The 18,542-nt window shown below is 38.4% G+C and overlaps 1 protein-coding gene across 1 annotated transcript in view; it reads left to right on the top strand.

Annotated features, from left to right (window-relative positions):
• LOC111150849 (pappalysin 2) overlaps window positions 1-18,542 on the top strand; it is a 276,104-nt gene that overhangs the window by 164,647 nt on the left and 92,915 nt on the right. Inside the window, 2 exon segments of the mRNA XM_022508485.1 lie at window positions 12,870-13,005; window positions 13,207-13,423. Of these exon segments, the coding sequence (XP_022364193.1) occupies window positions 12,870-13,005; window positions 13,207-13,423 (353 nt within the window).

The following is an 18,542-nucleotide window of genomic DNA, read 5'->3' as shown; positions in this document are numbered from 1 at the left end:
TTTCAAAGATGGGGGAGATTTGGTTATTTTTTTGTTTGTGGTAAGTTGGATTCTCTAGAAAGTAGATTCTGAAATGGAACTTGGGTTCTCACTTTGGCAGCACAGATACTAAAATTAAGATGGGGCTTAGTATGTAGGATGTTTATTAAGGAGTGAGCTGGACATCAACATCTATGAAAAAGAAGGGAAGGAAGCATGAGTGGGTAAAAAGGGAAGTTGAGCAACCTCAATGACAGCTTGACTGAATTCTCCTGTGAAGAAATAATATAAGGCACAAGTGGTAAGTGGAGTAATACTGCTGTAAGATCCTTACCTTATGAGATAGTAATATTATTTGAATGTAGATTGTAATAAGTTAGATATATTATAATTTCCAGAACAGTCATTAAAAAATACACATATACACAAATAGCTATTGGTAGCAAGTTAAAAGAGAAGATTAATAGAGTAATAAAATAACTTGATTCACTCAAGTTATATATGAAGGTAGGAAAAGAGGAGCTAAGAAATAATTAATAAAAACAAATACCAAGATGGTAGACTTAAAATCAACTGTACTGTTGATTACATTAAATGCAAAGTTTTCTTAAAAAATGCCATGTAAAAGGCAGAGATTGTCAGCATACATAAGATGGAAAGAATCAATTATATACCATTTATGAAAACACACTTTAAATATAAAGGCATGCAGAATGAAAGTGAAAAGGAGAAATTATATACCATGTAAACTCGAAGCATAAGCAAATTATTATGCTATGCTAATATCTGATAAAATAGAATATTACTGGAGATATAGAAGGATGTTTAGTAATGATAAGCAAGTTGATTTACCAAAAATATTGAACAATATTAATTGTAATAAAATAGAAGCACCTAAGAACAGAGACTCAAAGGAAATGAATTAAACATTGATAGAACTAATAGACAAATAGTCAAATTCATACTCCTAATTGGAGATTTTTATCATCTCTAAGTCATTGAGATAGTAAGTAGACACAAAAAATCAGGACAAATATACAAGATTTGAAGATCATTCTCAAGTACCTTGACCTACTTTAACATTTGTAGAAATACTACATATGCAGAATGCATTATGGTACATTCACCAAATAGGTTATATACTAGACCATAAACAAGTCTTAATAAATTTGTAATGATTACAATCATACAGAGTACCTTCTCTGACCTTAACAGAATTGAATAAGAAATGAATAACAGTATGTCTAGGAAATCTCCAATTTCTTGGTAATCAAGCAGTACATTTCTAAATGACCCATAGGTCAAAGAGGGTTGTATGGGGGAAATTACAAAACATTTTGATCTGAATGATAATGAAACAACATTTCAGAATTTATGAGAAAGATTAAAATAGTACTTCCAGGGAGATTTATAGCTTTAAATATCTATATTTGGAAAATAAGAGGCATAAAATCAATAATCTCAGTGTCCATCTTAAATAGCAAAAGGTCAAATTAAAGTCATGGTGAAAGTATAAAGGCAATAATAGAGAAGAGGAGAAATTGGTAAAGTAGAAAAAACTCCTATATCACCACTGTTATTTTACTTTCTCTGGGAATAGCCAATGCTAGACTTTGAATTCTATACTTTCTGAGATACAAAAGAAATGAAACATAAAATGTGAGAGAAGTAATACTCAAATTATTTTCTCATAAATTGAGTTGACGTCTGAAAAGAGGAAACAACTTGAAAATTACTTCATTTAATATCATGGTTTAGTACAAAATTAAGATAAAAGCAAATAAACCCTTCCATTTTAAACAACAATCAATGAGAATATATGATTAAAGAAAAGAGTTCATTTATAATAGCAGTCAAAGTAGAAAGATGTCTAGGAGTAAATGTTAAGAAAGAAGAATGAAAGCTCTATATGAAGACACCATGAAGGCTTGAATAAATGAAGAGGCACAGACTGGTCCTGTATAGAAGGACTCAATATCATATGGGGGTCAATTCTTCACATAATCCTGGCAAAATTTTTAATAAAAAACTTTTAAAGAATTACGAAGTTGATTTTAATGTTTTTAATGGAAATTCTGCCGAAGTTTAGTGATGAAGGGGCCTGACTCTGCCAAGTATCGAAATATATCACAAAATTATAATGGTTAAAATATCAATGAATAGACAAATCAATGGAACAAGATGGCCTCGAAGTATACCCAAAGATAGAGACATACATATAGATATGGAATTGAAATTAAACTTAATTGTCTCAAGACAAATGAGAATGGTGCACCCATTTCAACACATCCTTGCATGAACATAATATTATCGAATTACCTAAAATTAGTAAATCTCATGGGAATGAAGTGATATCTCATTGTTATATTATGCATTTTTTGATTTGATTATGAGTGAGGTAGAGGATCCCCTTATCAAAAATAATTATCAAGCATTTAGTATCCCTCTTTTATTTAATTGTAACATAGGCAAATTTTTTAGTTTTTTCTTAGATTACAAAAATATTTTTTACTTTCTTATGTTTGTTTTGTAGTTTTGCCTTTTGAAGTTTACTGTTTATCAGAATTGAAATTTTTTTTTTATGTAGAATGCAATAGGTTTCTTTTTTTTCCCTTAAATATAAGTCAATTTCTAATCTCAACCATTAAAACTTTACATCATTGCTCTGATGATTCACAGTGCCATGTTGATTATATACTAATTTCTTAAGTAGACTTGAAACTGGTTTTTTTTTTAACACTCTGCTCTATGTCATTGACCTATTTTCATGTTCCCTACACCAGAAATACACTGTTTTTAGTACTATGACTTCTACTACTTACCTTCTTCCACTTTTTTTTTTTTCATTTTAAAAATTGAATTAGCTATTCATTATTCATGAACATTTCTTTTTCCATATAAATTTTAGAACAAGCCTTGGATCACTTCTTCTGCCTTTTGGAAAACATACTGGTATATGTGAGCTGAACTTAATCAAACACTTGATTTGTATCAGTTGGTATGATCATATGATTTTTCTCCTTTGATTCATCATTATGTTGAAATCATACTGATAACTTTTTTTTTTAGATAACAAGTCATTTTTGCCTTTGTGGCATGAACCTGCTTGTTATATATTACATTTTAAATATGCTTTTGGATTTTATTGGTTAATCTTTTGCTTTGGATTTTGGCATTTATTTTTATTTATGGACTTAGTTTGTATATTTCTTTTTTGAATATTCAGATTACACAAGCCTCATAAAGTTGATTGGGCAGTTTCCCTCTTATATGTTCTGAAACCACCAGTATAAAATAAGGGTTATCTGTTCCTTCGAAATTTGGCAAGATCCACCTGTAAAACCAACTGGGTTTGGGGTTTGCCTGAGGAAAGATTTATGTTTGTCATTTAACTTTCTTTGATTTTTATTAATATGTTTAATTTCTCCTTCCCAATTTTGGACTATTTGATATTTCCATAAATTTACTAATTTCTTCCACATATTCAAATTTAGTGCTGATAGCTGTTCATAATGTATTTTTACTCTGTCTCATCTCTAGTTCAGCTATAGTTGCCACTATATTTATAATGTGTGTTTTTAAGCCTTCTGATTTCTCCTGTTTTTCTTGATTACTCACGCCTGGGTTTCTTCAAAGAACAATTTTTACTTTTGTTCATTTTTCTCTTCATTCTAGTCTTGGTTCTCCAATTCACTGATTTCTATCTTTATTTTTATTATTTTCTTTTTCCTGTTTCTCTGGATTCACACTGATGTTCCTTTCTAGCTTCTTGTGTCAAACATCGGATAATTTGTTTTCACTGTTCCATAATTTTTCCCTCTAGGTACTGCTTTGATTGTGGCCAATAAATGTTGACATATAGGGCTTTCGTCGTCAGTCTGCCCTAAGTATTTTGTAATACCTCATAAATTCTTTTTAAAATCAGGAACTTTTAGTAACTTTTTGTTTGTTTGTTTCTAGCACTGATTTTTCAGAGGATAGCAACTTTTATTGTGCCAGCTCTGTCGTTATTAGAGGTTTTTCTTCTTCTTCTTCTCTTGGCCCTACATTTTATTAGGAAGCACTTAAAGAAGGAAACTTTATTCATTAAGAAATTAAGGTCCCATCTGTACATAGAAATATGTACCCTCCATTAGCTTCCAAAAGTGTCCACCACTCTTACCAGGTCTTCTCTGTTTTTCTTTATATACAAACACCTACAAAATCCTTTCTTCCATTCCTTTTTTAAATTTCTTTGCTCTTCTTTTATCTCTTCATTTTGAAAAAAATTGTGCATTCTCATATCTTGCCAACTTTGAATTGCAGAAAAAAAAAGTACTTCAAATAAACAGTGAAGAATCTTTTAGTATAAGTAAGTCTTGTGCTATATTCAAGGCCTACTTATACTCAGCAAAAATATTTATTGTATCTCTGATATTCATATTTAAATGAGCATCTTGTTTGGTTTTGTTTTTGCTAAATTTGGGAAAACTTGTAATTCTTTTTTTATATAATCAGACGGATACTAATCCTTTATTCAGAGTTGACTTCAACCATCCGGAAAAGTGAACAGATTTCGTAATTCAGCAAAAAAGGAAAGCCTTGTATATAGAAGGTACCAAGTCCCATCATTACTTTGGATTCTTTGACTTTGTTCATAGGAAAGTTGACAGGACGTTTCGTTAAAGTCTGTTTACTTTACCTAGAATTTTAATAATATCAATGATCTGAATTTTCAGTCTGCTATAGAAAAAGAGCGGCAAATTGGTAGGAGATATAGAAACTGGAAGACCTATATTCAGAGGAACAGTATTATAAGCCCTATTTTTACCATTGAGCAGTCAAATGACCTTATATAAATCGTATAACCTTCTTGGACATCAATTTTTCTTAGCTTTAAAGTGAGGCATTTGGACTAGATGATTCCTTTCAGTTATGTATTATAATTTCAGCTTGATGGTGAATTTAAAAGAAGAATGGGATAATAAATATGAATAGTAAAAGAACTGCAGTCCTAGGCTATCAAATGCTAAGGGCAAAGATAAGTATATCTACTGATGCCTTTAGAGCTTGGCTACTCAAAATATGGTTGGCATCCAAAAGCATCCTCATCACCTGAGAGCTAGGTAGGAATGCAGAATCTCAGCTCTGCTAAATCAGAATTGGCATTTTAACAAGACCCTCAGGCGATCTGTATGTACATTCAAGTTTGAAGAGTACTGCCTTAGAGGATTGTTATTTTAGCACTCAGGAAAATAATTGATGTTCAAAGTGATGCCTCCAATTTACCAAGTGAAAATTCAGTTAAGTACAGGATCCCCTGGTTAAGAGGACAGGAGCCTTTATAATAGGTATTGGAATTATTTCTGTACACATCACTGAAATTTCTAAAGAGTTCTTGCCTTCCAAATGAAAATCTTCTGTTTAGAAAATTAACCTATGTGGATCCCTACATTCCCTGGGAAACCTGCAAAGGCAAAAATGACTATGTATATATGACTTTCATTTCCACCAAAAACAAATCTAGTGCATTGAAAGAGGAATTCCATCTCCCAGTGGCTCAACAGTTTATCCCTAGAGGGGAAAGCACTCATTTTCCACTTTCCTATCTGATTCTTACTAATCTAACTTTTTATTTATTTTGCACAGAAGCTTTTGCAGGCTCTAGATGTGACATCTTAGCCGAGTCTGTTTCAGGAATAATTGGGATAGCAATGCTTTTCAACCAGAGGTGGGAAAAGCTTGCCTGGCTCTACAGTGTGCCCCTGCATCCCCTCACTTATGCATTCTTGTTCCCCAGAAAGCATTCTCCATATATATTCCATAATACCCTTCCTCAGTCTCAGAGTTAGTCTTGTAGCGAGTGTCCCCAGGATTCAGATTCTGAGGTGAAGATTTGCATGCTGAAGTTTATCAAGGACTTTCCCTAAGATCAACACCTGTGAAGGAATGAAAGAACCAGGGGAGTACAGAGAGAGAAGGGCTGTGAGACAGCCATGTGAAGGCGTCAACATCCCAAAGGGAGCTGGGATAGAGTTCTCCTACCTGGTACACCACTCACTCTTATCTAAAGGTCACTGGACCTGGGTTTCTCCAGAGAAGTAGCATAAGCTTCTGGAGTCTTCCTTCCTCAGAGGTCAAAGTCTCCTCAGAAGGAGACTTTTCTGTGGGCTGAGTGCTCAGTCATGAAGGAAGTAGTCTCACAGTGTCTCCCAGATCACTCGGTGGACCCCCACACTGCAGTATCTGCTACAGATTTGGTTGGCCTCTTTCTAAGCTCCCTTCTGACTCCCACAAGCTCTTCTAACACAGAGCCTCTGCAGACTTAGCCCTGGTGTCTAAAATCACAGATGAGGAAATGCTGTTAGAAGGAATTGAGACAACAAGCTGATTCTGATCTGAGCCCTTCCACTGACTTGCTGGGTCATATATTTTCAAATGTCTCCCCCTGGATGGTGGGGGTCATAATAGTGGTTCCATCTTCATTTCACAAAATGACGACTTGACTTCACTCTTCTGAAAAGAGAATCACATAAACTCATGGTGTGTATAGCCTTACTTGTCCTATGAAGGAATATAACATAGGATATCACCTGGGTTTTGACTAATACCAAGGGAGACAGGAAGTAAGACCAGGTTCAAAACTCCTTCCCCATTTTGACTCACATCCTCACGTATGGAAACTACTGAGACAGCTCAGTAGCAAGAGGCTAGTTGCCTCAGAGCCTTCCTTCCTCCATTAGTTTTGAATGTCAGGTAAGATCCCCTGAATCTTGGGGTGCCTGGATGGCTCAGTGGGTTAAAGCCTCTGCCTTCGGCTCAGGTCATGATCTCAGGGTCCTGGGATCAAGCCCCGCATCGGGCTCTCTGCTCATCAGAGAACCTGCTTCCCCTCCTCCCCCCTGCCTGCCTCTCTGCCTACTTGTGATCTCTATCTGTCAAATAAATAAAATCTTAAAAAAAAAAGCTTTTAAAAAAGATCCCCTGAAACTTTGAGAGTTAATTAATAAACTTGTGAAGTTTATTGTCAATTTGTGAAGTCTACATAGATAACTATTATTGGGTAGGCCATATGAAACATTTGATAATTTTTCACCTACAAAAAAAGCATATGGCTCAACCAATAGTGCAAGCATTCTTTATTTATTTATTTGAGGTGGGGGGAGGCAGAGGGAGAGGGAGAGAGAACCTCAAACAGACTCTCCTCTGAGCACAGAACTGGACATGGGGCTCAATCCCAGGACCCCCATGATCATGACCTGAGCTGAAATCAAGAGTGAGATGCTCAATCAACTGACCCTAATAGTGCAAGCATTCTTAATCTGATTTCTGCTGACCCCTAAATGGACTACAAATGCTTTTAAAGGGTTCACTTAGCGCCTAGCAACTGTATGAAGCTTTTATGCCTAAGTGTTTATGTGACTTCATTTTTGGGGAAATAGAGGTTATGAGTATCAATAAATTTTCTAGGGAATCTGTGACTTCCTGCTCACCCCAAATTAAGATCCACTGGGTAGTCGAAAGAATACACAACTTGAAGTTGGAAAACCCAAATTCCTACTTCTCTAGTATTTTGCTAGAAGAAGTCACTTAAGCTCCTCAGAACCTACTTTCCACTTCTATAATATAACCTTTGTGTCCTGGGGATATTATAGGTATAAATCCCAGATAGGAATAAAAACCCAAGGAATTTTATGGAGGCTCCAGCAAGACATGAGATCATCCTTGGCACACTGTCAAGTGCTATACAAAGAGAATGCAGTGTCTGCCCTCTTTCTTGTCTTCAAGGGCCTTCTCTTTCTCTCTCTAGAATCAGGAGATGCCATAGATGAGTGAAACTGGAAAGGCACAGAAAAAAATAACAACCCAGTAACTAACCAAAAGCATTTAAAAACCTCAGAAAAGATTCTTTTCAAGTTTGTGGTATAGTTTCAGGATCTGTTATCCAGTGACCACCAGAAAGGATGACCTGGAAGTTGAAATACTTGGCTTGGGAGTATATTGAGTGAGTTTGTCTGTACCCAGTAGACAGATTGAAGAGGGATTTCTTAAGCCCAAACAGTTCTTCACGAGGGAATCATTCTTTCACTCTTACCCCTCACCAGTAGCCAGACGTTCCATCCAGTAGTTAATGTTCAGGCTTTAGACAAAAAAAGCCATTTTGTGTGGTGGACTTGTTTTCCACATCTGTACATCAGTCAGTATCTATCTATCTGTCTGTCTGTCTACCTATTTCTCCAATCTGTGTTTCTCTGTTTCAGAGTATTTTGCAATAGGTTCACTGTCTAATTTCACTGGATCCTCTATCTTGAGATCATTCCTCAGTCCTGAGAAATACTTGCTCTTCTGAAAGATTTTGTCTCCTTCTAACATCTAGCTATAGTTTTTCTTCATAAGAGCCAAGTTCTAATTAATTTTGTATTGCTAGTGTAACACATGAATGTAATCTTCTTGTTAAAACAAATAATAAACACATGAAGCTAATGACCCCTTTGACCTCTAAGTATCTTGGATTTTTCTCTTGAGGGATGGCTGCTGCTCATTTCAGATCTGAGTAGTTCCTCAGGGGGTGCATTTGATGCTCTTTTCCTGAAGGGGAAGCTATTCACACAATGCATTTGGGGTGTTGATGAGAGAAATGTCACACTGTACTGGCAAAAGTGGCATGGGGTCAAATAAGTAGCACTTCATGTTGCTAAAGTCTCCATTCCAGTGGATAATTATCTTTTACATCCAGGAACTTAAAGTTCATTGTATGTTTTGTATATAGTGAAAATAGTGTGGGCTATAATATTATGTTAACATATCTGTGATTTAGCTGTGGGAGAGAAACTTTTAAAGATACATCTTTGATGCTCAATGTCACTCATCATCAGGGAAAGGCAAATCAAAACCACAATGAGGTATCACCTCACACCTGTTAGAATGACTAGATTCAAAAAGACAAGAAAGAACAAGTGTTGGTGAGGATGTGGAGAAAAAGGAAACTTCGTGTACTGTTGGTGGGAATGCAAATTGATGCAGACACTGTGGAAAACAGTATGGAGGTTCCTCAAAATTAAAAATAGGAACCTCATACAATCCAGTAATTCCACTGCTGGGTATTTACCCAAAGGAAATGAAAACACTAATGCAAAAAATATATGCACCCCTATGTTTACAGCAGCGTTATTTATAGTAGCCAAGACATGGAAGCAACCCAAGTGTCCATCAATAAATGAATGGATAAAGAAGATGTGAGAGATGATTGATTGATTGATTTAGAGATATACAATGGAATATTACTCAGTCATAATAAAGAATGAAAGCTTGCCATTTGCAACAACATGGATGGAGCTGGAGGGTTTAATGCTAAGTGAGATAAGCCAGTCAGAGAAAGACAAACACCATATGTGGAAAATAAGAAACAAAACCAATGAACAAACAAAGAAAAAAAAAAGAGACAGACTAAAAAGCCAGACTCTTAAATACAAAGAACAAACCGATGGTTGCCAGAGAGGAGGTGAGTGAGGAGATGGGTGAAGTGGATAAAGAAATAAAGTAAGAGGGACAAACTTCCAGTTACAAAGTAAGTCACAGAGATGAAAGGTACAGCATAGGGGTTATAGTCAGTAAGATTGTTGAAATGTTGTCTGGTGACAGACAGTGACTATACTTATCGTGCTGAGCCCTGACTAATGCATAGAATTATAAAATCCAGTTGTACACTGGAAACTAATATAACACTCTATGTTAATTATACCTCAATAAAAATAATCACCTTTGTTTAAATAAGGAATACACTCAGCATTCTAATTATACTGTCAAGTTGAGAAGTTTTTTTTGTCTATATATGTATAGCAAAAGTAGGTTTTTTTGATAAACACATATTGAACTGAATTTTCTAAAAAATCTATTAAAAGAGTTGTGTATATAAAATATATTTTTCATAGATTCCATTAATAAACTAGAGCTAGATTCTATACCAAAAGCCTGGATATTGCCAATGGCTCTAGAAGTAGAACCTGGTTTACCAATTCAGATTTCTATAAATGCTGATTTAAAATAGCATAGGTGAAATTCTTTAGCCTACAGGTTTTAGAAAAGCATAATTCTCTAGACACCAAAATATACAGTTTGTGTTTCATTTTTAAATTTTATTCTTTATCCTTGTCTTCCAGAAGTGTAAATGAAATGGAAAAAATATTTCTCTTTGGAAATAGGAATTATTTTGTGAATTAATTTCTGAGCGTTGAGTTCTTACTAGATGATGGGCACTGTCCTATAGGACAGCTTTCACATGATTTCATTTAATCCTCATCATAGCTTCATGAAGTAGGTAGTAGTCTGCATTTCAGATGTGCAAAAGAAGGACCCTAGGCTCAGAGGGGAAGGATGGATTGCTCTGCTTTAACCAGTTAGTAGGGATGGAGCTAAGAGTCACATTGAGGTTTCCGCCTGGCCAACCCTTTCTCCAGAACAGTGAACATACTTGGTTCTTTTCACCCTGGCTCAGAAGGCCTATGCACACATGTGTGGGTTCAATCTAGTCTCTGCTTTAGAGGCTCCAAAAGTCAGATGAGAGTTCATATGTTCTTTGCATCTGGTTGCTGTTGTGGGCATATCTGGTATTTAGCTGAGAACCACATTCGGTTACATCTGTGTCACTGTGAGAGGAAATGCCACAGACTCAGCATCCTGTACCTTGACCAAACCCTTTTCTCCTTTTGCTTTGTGTAGCCCAACATTCCTGGGCCTGTTCTTCTTTTGTGAGTCTTACCTGTGGTTTCCTGCTTAAGTCATGGCCTAGAAATCCTGGCCTAGCCTTTCCCACAGATCATGGCACAGAGACGCTGCCACTGGGAGCAGGCTGTAAGGTTCAAAGGGATTTGGTTCAAAGACCCTTAGAGCAAGGAGGCACGTTGCCAGGAGATGCAAAATGCGCTGGAGTTTTGGGGCACAGGCCCTCAGGACAGAGAAATCCACACCATCATAAGACCAACCCCTCCTAATTAGTTTCAGGTAGATGGTGTCCATTTGGGGGCCCAAGAGAAGGTGGGAAGACTGAGCGTTCCTGTTCCCTGTTGAACCCACCCCACTCTTCAAGTCTGAGGCCTACTGGGGTAAAGCCACCATGTACTTGTTTGGACTCCTGTTCCTGCCTCAGGAAACAACCCAGAACTTTCTTTCAGTACTCAAGTCTCTTTTGTGGTATAGGAAAAGGAAGAGGTTGTGGGACCTCTTTGGTCCCAAGGGACTTTGATATCCTTTGCTGCTGCAGTTGAGGGCTTGAGTTAGACTCTTGGTTACCTTATGGTATGTTTCATGTCTAGCCCTCATCCAGTCAGGGACAAAGGACCTCGTATTGCAAGCCATAACCTATGAGACTGGCTATTTCTTAAGTTATACAGGAATATTTATTACTTCAAAGAGGGGAAATGAAACAAGGGGGGAAAAGACACTGTAAAAAGAGAGTGTGGCTGGTCTTTCCCTCAAAGGAGGAGAGGAAGAAGGGAGAGCTGTGTTGCATTGACCACTGCAACTCATAAAATCACCCTAATTAAGCCAGCAGTGCAAATGGACACTCCATAAACACACCACCAAGATTTAGGAAAAATCAGCCTCCACACAAGGAAGAATTCTTGGTAAAATGGAAAACATGTTTTATCCTTGTCCTCCCCAGTTTTAGAAAAGGTCCCTGCCACTAGATATACCCTTCTTTAACCCTGAGGATAGTTTTCCTGGAGCGTTATCACCCTCAGAACCAGATAAAAAGCCACAGAAAGGCACAGAGAATTTTGTGAGGTTCAGTTCCAGAATCTCATAATGTAGCCACCATGTAATATCAGGTAACATAGAGATTTACTCTCAGTGGAAATGAAGAGTAATATTGAGCTAAAGCACGTAAAGCAAAACTAGAATTACTACATCAAATAATTTCAGTGTGGGAAATAAGCTCTCCAGGTCATTTCCCAATCTTGAAGATGTCTTCTTTTGTATTAAAGATTTTCCAGGGACAAAACTCCCATAGTTTGGGGCGCCTGGGTGGCTCAGTGGGTTAAGCCTCTGCCTTCGGCTCAGGGTCCTGGGATCGAGCCCCGCATCGGGCTCTCTGCTCAGCAGTGAGCCTGCTTCCCCCTCTCTCTGCCTGCCTCTCTGCCTACTTGTGATCTCTCTCTCTCTGTCAAATAAATAAATAAAATCTTTAAAAAAAAACAAAAAATCCCATAGTTTGCTTTGAAAGACTACTTGTTAATCAGCCTAAGCATCTAGGATTATTCCTTATAAATAACTGAATTTCCTGTCCCTGAGTGTTGGCTTATTTTTCACCCATGGTTAGGGTAGGCACCAGCAGAAATGCATGAGAATAAACAGTGGGGAAGCTTCTAGTTTCAGAAACAATGGACACCGAAGTTGCCTCTCATGTTGTAGTCTGCATGCTAAGTGAGAGGTTCAGATAAAATGTTTAGGGGGAAGACAGGAGGATGGGGAAAGATGAACTATGTTCTGAACTATGCCGGTTCACAGCAGAATGTTAGCTTGGTGACTCCTGCCCACTTCTTCTACTTTGGAGATAAGATTGACTGGCTATGCAGTGATTTATTGTCTCTAGCAATCCTCTCTTTCAGTGATCTTGAGAAATTTAAAGACATGGGTCCAAGCAAAAAAAGGAACAGTTGAGGTTATAAAAAAAAATATATCAAAAAAAGATGAGATGCTCAGTAGCTGAAAGTTACCTTTTTTCATCCAATTTTGATTTCTGGTGTGACCTCGGCTGTCCTTCTGTGCCTACTCCATATTTTTCTCATAAGTAAAGGAGAAGGGAGTTCCTACTTTAAAAGTGGGGAACTGAGAAGTGTAAAAACAGTGTGACACATGCCTTGAGAGCCCAGTGGGAATGATGACTCACACATATATGTGCTTACACCCAGGTGTGTTTCAGTAGACCAGGAATGGCCTCGGCAATTTTCATCTTCTTGGCGTCTGATGGCCCAGTACTCAGAGAACATCAGCGGCCCACAGTGACTGTTCACCTGACTGATGTCAGTGGGAACAACCACTCTCTTGGTGAGTCTGACAGTGATCGCTTCGGGGCCCCTGCAGGATGATCCAGTAAACCTCGGAGTCCGCTTGGCGTCCGTCTTGAATATTGTTTTCGACCTTGACTATAGGACACAGCTATTGAGAAGATAAAAGGAATACTAGATATGGGAACATGGTGCTATATGAATGGCTCACAGTATTATTCATCTCCTTATTTCTCTTCAGGGACCCATGAGCTGTCGTGCCAGCAAAACCCACTGGTTATCAATGTGACCCATCACCTGAATGTCCTTTCCCACCAGACCACCTCAGTGCTGCTGAATTTCTCATCCCCATTGGTGGGCATCTCGGCGGTGGCTCTAAGGACATCCTCCCACATAAGTCCTCCAAATATCGATACATGCAGCCCAGAGCATGAGGGACAAAATCATCAGGGACAGAGGTACAGAGTCCTCTTTCTCTCTCCCTCCCCCCACCTTTTTTTTGTGGTTGTGATATACTACTATCATTTTCATATATAGCATTTTGTTTTCAGTGGGTGCTTAATCACTAACTACAAAGTGAGTCTAAAAACTACTAAAAAAACACAAGAAATAAGTAGAGAACAACTCATAGAAGGCACACTTGGGTTTTATATTTTGCTCTTTTCTTAGCTGAGCATAATTTTTTATGTAAATATTTAACATCTTTACAAGGTCTTAAAATCTTTTTTTACATATAAAACCACTGCCTTCAAATCAACATGGTTATATAAACTGCCAAAAATTCTCTGCCAAAAACTCAATGTTCCCAAGCAATGTATATTTTTCCACTTGTTCCCACCTGGACAGTGTATACAGCAAGTTTCACAATTAGTTTTCAAGGCATGTCATATAATCAGTTAGAGTTACATATGGAAATCAGGAATATATTATCTACATAGGTCTTTCTGTGGACATCTGTGATTGTCGTCATCTAGATAGCTGTCATCTGAGCTCTCTGCCTCAATTAGTAGAGGGACTGTACTTTATAGTGTTGGTGTGCCCAAGGGTGGCCCAGAAGCAGGAGGGAGCAGGCCATACAGTGGTCTGTGCTGCAGCCGGACTGGACTCATTCTATGAGTGGTCTAATCAGTGGAATGGGACTATAGGTAACCGAGTTCGTTCCCTCAAGAAGTGAGGTGTCAAGGCGGTTGGAATCCCAGTCACAAAAGTTTCCAGGCAGTGCTCAATCACCAGATAGAAGCTCTGATACCAGCATGCCCAAACTAGGTATACCAGAAGCCCGCCTTTATTAGGGACTAGGAGTAGACAGTAGAGTGTATGTAGTATATCAGTTATCTTTTGCTGCATAGCAAATTAGCCAAATTTAGTGGCTTATCACAATTTCCATGAGAGAGGAGTTTGGATGCAACTCAGCTGGGTGCTTCTGGCTTAGAGTCTCTTATGAGGTTGCCATCAAGCAGTTGACCAAAGCTACCGTAATGAAGGCTCAAGTGGAGCTGGAAATTTCACTTTCAAGCTCACCCATGTGGTGGTTGGCAGGCCTCAGAAGATCTGCATCCAGGTTCACTCATACTGGTACTAGCAATAGGCGTGCTCACATAGACATGGTTCGGTTCCTTACCACATGGGCTTCTCCATAAGCTGCCCGAGCATCCAATGATACAGCAGCTAATGATCCAAGAGAGAAAAAGAGCCAGAGAGGGTGAGTACATAGGAGACCACTCAAAAGCTATAGGAGACCATAAAAAAGTTACAGCCTTTTTATAACATAATGTTGGAAGTGACAATCCATTACTTTTGGCAAATTCTTTTCATTAGATATGAGTCAATAAGTCCAGCCCAACTCAAGGGGAAGTGTTTGCACGAGGGCATGCATCCTTAGAGGCCATGTTAGAGGCCATCCACCACATACAATAATAATAGTTTGTTAATTGGGAACTCACTGTGTGTCAGGTGTTGTAAATGCTAGAAAGAGAAAAGCAATAAGGAATAGAGTCTGGATGTTGGACATTGTAACATGAGTTAATTTGTCTGCAACTCTTAAGTATTCTTATTGAGCAAACATCTTCAAATATTAACACAGGAATGTGGACTATTAAAATAACATTGTTTACTAGAATTATTGCCTCTCTCTTAGGTTTTCTCAAATGATTTTTCTCTGCTGGCTCTACCTCTGGCCTCGAGCCATACAGACTTCTTTCAGGTCCCTGAAACATGTGTTCTTGATGAGTTTCATGTCTTTGCACATTATGTTCCTACTTTTTTGAATGCCTTCCAGCTCTTTTTTGCTTCAACTCACACTTCACCATCAGGATTCACCTTCTTCTATAAAATCTTGGCATACTCCTTGCCTGTTTCCATAGGGCATTGTACCTAACCCACACGCTGCAGAAACAGCTATTGCATTGGGTGGTAACTGTTTGTTTACTTGTTGTTTCTTTCCACTAAGCTCTGAGCTTTCTCTAGTGGAAATTCCATGTGGTATCTTTTAGTACCTAGCAGAGGGCCTGGCACATAGTAGGTGTCAGAAAATGCATTGAATGTTAGTAACAGACTTTATCTCTGAATGCTGGATGAAACAGAACTGATTAAGAAAACCAGAAAAAGTAGAAGTCGTAGCCTCTCTAGACCTGAGGGACAAGAATTCCCCTCACCATCACAGCTGTGAAGTTCTGACAAAGTTGATCAATTGTGATCACTGCTGCTCGTTCACTTATTTTCATTTGGCACTGTGGGAAAAACAAGTTTTATATGCATGCATGCAAACCAGTAGAAATAGGATATGATTCTCCAGTTTACACAGAGTGTATCTGGAATGCACAAGCATTTCCAAACCACATGTGACTGACAGGAGCCATGCAAATTGGCTTCCCTTCTCAGCCAGCAAATCAGTACAATATAGTAAATTTTGATACACAGCAAACCTAATAGATTTCATATATGTTCTTTGTGAACAGATTTAAAATCTCTGCTCTCGTGTACTCTCAAAAAATAGAAGTTTTTTTTTTTTTATCTTTCTATCAATCCCAGTTGTAGATGTGGATAGATCATAATATGAAACCCTCAAATTCTGGGCATAGCGAGAGGGATTCCTGGCTGCCTCATTCTTACTCCTTATGACCTGAATTCCGTTAATACTAAAATGGGCAATGGAGAGCTGACAGATGCCTGGCAGTAGAGGATGTATTATCCATTCTGTATTTAACCATTAATGACCAATGGTCTGTCCCTCCTACAACTCTGCATCTTTAAACCAGCCCAACAGAATCTCAGCTGAAGGCCAATAAACCTGTCTGGCTCTGCAGTGATGTTTATGATCCTTACCTTGGACCTTTAGTTTGATCTCTCTCTCTATCTTGTTTCTTGTTCAGCTATGATGGCTACCAGTTTATGACCCTTTTGGCTTAGTCTACTGATTATGAACCATTAGCCTTGAAAACCAAGTTTAGTGTTCCTGGTTCGGGCCACTGGTACTCAGTTAGAGCTCAGTTCACTCCTGCTCTCTAGCTCTAGCCATTTAGGGAAAGGTCCTGCATAACCTGCCACAGCATCCCATGAGCTGGACAATCAGGCAGACCCCCAGCCATGCCAGGATTGTGTTGAGGGCTTTGGCTTGGGGAAGTGGGAACCACTTCTGTGATTAATGCAATGGGATTTGGAGTGTGTCCAAGATACACTCCAGGCACTGATAGATTACTTTGCCTAATTGAGTGGATTAGCTTCCAGATAATCAGGACTCTTATCTACTTTGGAAATTCACACAGTCAAGTCTAGAAGAATTTACTAATAGTTGGCAAGAATTGGTGATGGGTGTGTGGTTTCTTCTACAACGCAATTTTGTTCTTCTAGTTACAAGAGCATACTGTAATGGAAACATTGATCGTAACTTCTCTCCCCCTACTGGGTGACAGATGCATCAGATCTACCAGCATTGAATCTTCTGAGGATGAACATCATCTCCTCCCAGGCATGGGCTGATTACAATGGTTGAAACTTCCGGCCACTCCTGTCTTTTCAACATTTACGCTTTCTTATTGATGTTCCTATCCATCCTCTCTGTAACAGGTTGCACTGTCATCTCCCAAACAACTGGGCTTCCGTAACTTTTCTTTGTATTTCAAAGAGTTCTGCCTTTTTATAATTTGATGTTACAGAATTAGGTGCATAACTGCTTGAGACTCTTTTATCTTCATTAGAATCAAAACTTGTGCCAACCCTTTTGCTCCATTAAATGCTTTTGGCCTTCTATTCTACCTTGTCTGGAATTTAAATTTCCATCCCTGCTTTCCTTCTGTTTATATTTATTTGGTAAATACTTGCCTTTCATTTATTTTTAACATTTTGCTATTGTCGTTGCCAGTGAACCCAAGGCATATTGCTACATGGTACTGTTTATTCTGAAAGTTTATTTCATGGCCCTCAAGCTTCTAGTATCTTTAGGACCCTGTAGTATTTTTACCTTTGGAACATTTATCTTCTAGGATTCCACGGCCTTTGCCAGTGGTTCTCCCTCACCCCCCACTCTCTCCCACCCCACTGGATCAAGAACCTCATACTTCCTGACCTAAAGTCTTGGAGTCAGTAATGAAAGGGTGGTACTGATGAGGACTAAAGGATAAAACACAGACCTGTGACCAGTTGGCCGGTCTCAAGAGAAGCCAGAGAATGAAGAAAGAATGACCCTTTCCCTCTCTCCTTTTAGCATGGCTTTATTCCTTATTTGCATTTTTTTTCCCCAGGAAAAAAAAAATGCATGCTTTGGCTTCCAATAATGTTTCTCAGTTCAACTCCCAATACATTTTGAAATCAGGAGGAAATCTTCACAGATTCCAGCTGTCAGTCTTGGTTTTTGATATTGATAAGAGTTTTCATATTTTTTTCTGTACTGTTGGAATTTAAGTGGGAAACAGGGGAAAATTACCTCATAGCATTCTTGTGAGATTAACTGAGAAGCGTACATGTGGAGTACATAGCACATTCTAGCACAGGCAGGCGCACCGCCCGTGGCCGCTTTCACACCATTCCTCATCTTTCTTTTACTCCATTCCTCTTTTTCCAAGGTGTGCCACTGATCAGTCTCTTGCTTCTCAGCTCTCCAGGCTCTCTCAGCATGTGCATGTGTAATGCTAGAACAGGATTTTATTAATATTTATTATTTGCCGGCTGATGCAATGCTCAGTTTTATCAGAAAGGGAGAGACACTGCAGGAGGAAGGATTTCTCTTCCTGGCTTTAGTGTGCTTTCTTCCCTGTCGCTGCTCTGACATACTTGGCAGTGGAGTAGAGAACAGCTTCCATTAAGTCAGCAGCCACTTGGGTTCTTAGGGTACGTATTTGCAGTTGGCTCTTCATCACCATTGACCAAAGGTAATGCTTGTTATTTATCCCACTGCATGTTATAAACCACTAGCATCCCATTTCCCATTGACAAGGAGCTTCATATTGTACTCAAGCCTGAAGGCACAACCAAACTGATCCCCAGATCCTACCTTTGTGACTCTATCTCCTGGTACCACTTACAGTTCCATTCTATGCCAGTTGGGTTCCAGTGAGGACACAGTAATTAGAAAAGGGAGAG

This window comes from Enhydra lutris, unplaced genomic scaffold (assembly GCF_002288905.1).
Source record: "Enhydra lutris kenyoni isolate GAN:26980312 unplaced genomic scaffold, ASM228890v2 scaffoldscaffold24, whole genome shotgun sequence".
NCBI classification, from domain to species: Eukaryota; Metazoa; Chordata; class Mammalia; order Carnivora; family Mustelidae; genus Enhydra; species Enhydra lutris.
This window is presented reverse-complemented; position numbering and strand designations above follow the sequence as displayed.